Below are 3,813 nucleotides of genomic sequence, written 5' to 3' on the forward strand. Positions count from 1 at the left end.
TATGTTGATCAATTGTTTTAGAAAATACTAAAACATCATCAATATAAACTATTATGAATTCAGAATATGGATTAAAAATATCATTCATGATTTTCTGAAATTCAGAAGGAGCATTTTTTAATCCAAATGGAAGTACATTCCATTCAAACTGTCCAAACGGTACAGTAAAAGCTGTTTTATATTTATCATTTTCAGTTATCTGGATTTGCCAGTATCCTGATTTCATATCAAATTTTGAGAAGATTAAAGCATCACTTAATCTATCTAATAAATCTTTTTTATTAGGAATAGGATACCTAATCCATTTTAAAACCTTATTAAGAGGTTTATAATTGATTACTAATCTAGGAACTCCTCGTTCCTTCTCAGCTGCCTTATTAACATAGAAAGCAGTACAACTCCAAGGAGACTTAGAGTGTCTAATTAGACCTTTGTCTAAAAGAGATTGTATTTCTTTTTTACACAAATTTAGGTAATCATTGTTCATTTGGGCTGGCCTAGCTTTAGTAGGGATCTGACTTTCATTAAAGTCATCTATATAAGGTAAAGAAACAACATGTTTCCTTCTATCCCAAAAAGCATTTGGGAGATCATTACAGATTTCTGTAGTAAATTCCTGTTCTAAAGACTTAATTTTCTTTTTAATATCATAAGTTTCAAGTTGCTCATTAATATTAAGCACACTAATTTCTTCTTTTAAAAAACATAATTGTTTTTCTTTTTTCAAAAGGATATCTTTGACTTCATTTAACATCCTAGTTTGAGGATCTGTTATAAATTCAAAAGTAATTTTTTGATCATTTATAAAAGTAGTAATTCCCTTTTGATCAATATTAATAATAGGCATAATGTTATGCAAAAAGGGAGTACCTAATATAATCCTGTGAGTTAAATTTTTAACTAATATAAAATGGGTTGGTAAACAAATATTTTTGTTACAAATATAGGCATTAGATAATTTATAATTAACTTGGAGTTTATCTCCTCCTGCCTGAGTTAAAGATTGAGTAGTTTTCACAAAATACTTTGTCGGAATTATTCCTTCTTGAATACAATTAAGGTCTGCACCACTATCCACTAGGGCAACCTCATTTTCAAGAATAAAACTTTTATTAATAACAAGAGTTATTTTAACAAACCATTTTTGCGATGTAACTCTTTCAAGAAGACTGAGATAGCTATTGCTAGATGATGGACTGTCATTACTAGAAACAATATTTTCTATTTTATTAGAATTTTCTAATAAACTAATTCTTCTAGCTAGAACATCATTGTTTTTCTTAATATAAGAAATTTCATATTTTAAAAGATTTATTTCTCCTTTTAAATCATTTATAGAAACAGGAGTTTCTCGTTTATTAGATTGACGAAACCTAGATAAGACTTCGCTAAGCTGATAAGGGGCTTCTGTAACTAGGGGGGTTTTTTCTCTAGAGTTATCCCTTATTAAAGTTTATATTAACTTTCTCCTTAGATTATCATCTGATATGGATTCTAAAGCTTTTAAAGCTTCATCCTGTTCATTGGTCAAAACATTTAGACCATTCATTTCTACTATGGATTTCCAATAACTTAGTTCATTACATTGACAGTTATTATTGTCAGATGTGTCTGAAGAAGAGCTATAGCTAACCTCATCATTAGAGGACTCAGTTTCAGATTCAGAACTAGAATTAATAAGAAGAACCTTTTCTAGCTGATTTCTAAGTTCTTCATCCTCAATTTCATTTAGGGCTTTTTTAGTCCTACATTGATTGGCATAATGACCGATCTTTCCACATTTGTGGCAAGTTATGTCAAGCTTTTTAGCTTTTCTTTTTCTACTAAAGTTAGGAGTATAATCCTTATATTTTGGCTTGGAATAATTTTTTCTACGTTTTTTCTTGTAGGAATACTTATAAGTATCTGGGGGATTTTTTCTTCTACCTTTATAAGGTTTGAACCTTTCTATTTTACCCTTCTTCCTGCTCTCAGGGGGTTTTTCAAGATCAAAAGCGAATTGTTCGCAAAATTCACCTATTTGGTGTTTTTCAGTTAATTTCTGTTTTTTAAGTTGGTTTTTAAGTTTTATGTCATTACATAAAGATAAGCCTTCATTAATACATGTACTAATGATTTGGCCATAAGTTAAATCAGAATAATTAATATTTATTCCATCATTATTGTTTCTAAGAGTTTGTCTTATTCTTTCAGCAAAAAGATGAGGCAAACCATCTACAAATTTTGATTTCCAATGCATAGAATTGGGATTATTTAATTGAAAAACTCTAGATAGAAAAGTATCTTTATACCATCTAAAGTGAGTTAAAGATGGGCATCTAAGATTTTGCAATAATGTTTGCAATTTCTCAGCAATGGGTACATTAGTTCCTACAAAATGTTGTAGAATAGAAAGACATAGTGTATAAACTGCATCTTCCTCTCCGGTAGTAGTGATAGTAGTACTACTACTTGATGTTTCAGTTTTAATAAGTTTTTTATGAGAAAGAATTTCTTTCTTCTGAGCATCAGTGAGGTAATGATCCCACCAACCTCTTAATTGGCCAATAAAACCAGTCGTTATAAACGAAGCTATAGAACTATCAGAATTCCCTTGTTGTTTACACACAGAGGAATACATGATTATCCTATGTATCATATCAATAATTTGCTTATCATTTAAGCCATCAATATTCCATTCATAAATGGCCTTTCCAGAATAAGAATTCTGAAAGGGTTCAGTTTCTTCAAAGAGTAAATCTTGAGGCGATGGCCTCTTATAGTAGTATTTTTCTACTGGCTTAGGAGCATAAATAGGATTTACTTGTGCAACCTGATCATTAATCTCTTCATTAGCAAATATTTCTGTTAATTGGTCAATATCTTCTATATCAGAGGTGTCAGACATACCTTTTTGAGATAAAACATTTAAGCGCATCTGCTTAAGCTTTTCTTCTAAAACATGAATAAATTCATTATTATTAGATTTTAATTTAAATCCTTCTACCGCTATAGGTGGTTGAATGATAGGGACATCTTTATTAATAATAATTTCTGAAGACTCCATATCATTTTTATTCTTTTCTAATTGTTTTAAAATTAGACTTTGCTTAGTTAATTGTTCTTCAAAAAGTAATTTTAAATCAGTAATATCTTTTTCTAGGGACATAAATTGGTCACCTAAACAAATAAGGAAAGAATTAGTGTAATTCTGAGATTTAATTATCGCATTTATTTCTTTGAGAGTAATATGATCACTCTCCACCTTCTGAAGATTCAGATAAGCTGTAGCTTCAACATTTTTCCCTAGACTTATAGTTTGTTCAGGAGGGAAATGCGAAACTATAATTCCTCCATTATGGGTATTCCAATTCTTATTTTGTAACACCATAATTTCGGTTTTAACTTTGTTATGAAATGTTTCACAAACCATTTTACAAAAGGAACATAGCTTTGTATTTGAGATAAATAATCATAATAATTATCTTTAAATTCTTTTAATTCAAAATCTTTGAATTTTTTGAAATACCAATTCCTAAAATCTTTATATCTATCTTGGTTTAACTCATCATTGATGAGTTGCCTCCAATTACTTCCTAGGGAGAGATCCATCATAAATGAAAGCTCATTTCGGATTGGGTAGGAGATTCCCTACTTTGAGAAGTATTTTTCTGATATATTCCTTGAGGAATTTTATTTTCACTTATACGAATATTTTCAACTGACTCAATATCTTCTCTTATTTGAGAAGTAGAGGCTCTAGAAAGCTCTATCGGGGCAGTGTGGAATTCACTAGTAGAATACCTAGACGACATAGCTCTAGGAATTTTTATA

General features: G+C 29.7%; 1 protein-coding gene across 1 annotated transcript; it reads right to left on the reverse strand.

Annotated features, from left to right (window-relative positions):
• Nucleotides 1–1,453: 1,453 nt before the first annotated feature.
• On the reverse strand, nt 1,454–3,370 carry LOC123886847. The gene has a single exon (XM_045936125.1). The coding sequence runs from the start codon at nt 3,368–3,370 to the stop codon at nt 1,454–1,456; it is 1,917 nt and encodes a 638-aa protein (XP_045792081.1).
• Nucleotides 3,371–3,813: the final 443 nt, after the last annotated feature.

The sequence above is a fragment of the Trifolium pratense genome, linkage group LG5, assembly GCF_020283565.1.
Source record: "Trifolium pratense cultivar HEN17-A07 linkage group LG5, ARS_RC_1.1, whole genome shotgun sequence".
NCBI lineage: Eukaryota > Viridiplantae > Streptophyta > Magnoliopsida > Fabales > Fabaceae > Trifolium > Trifolium pratense.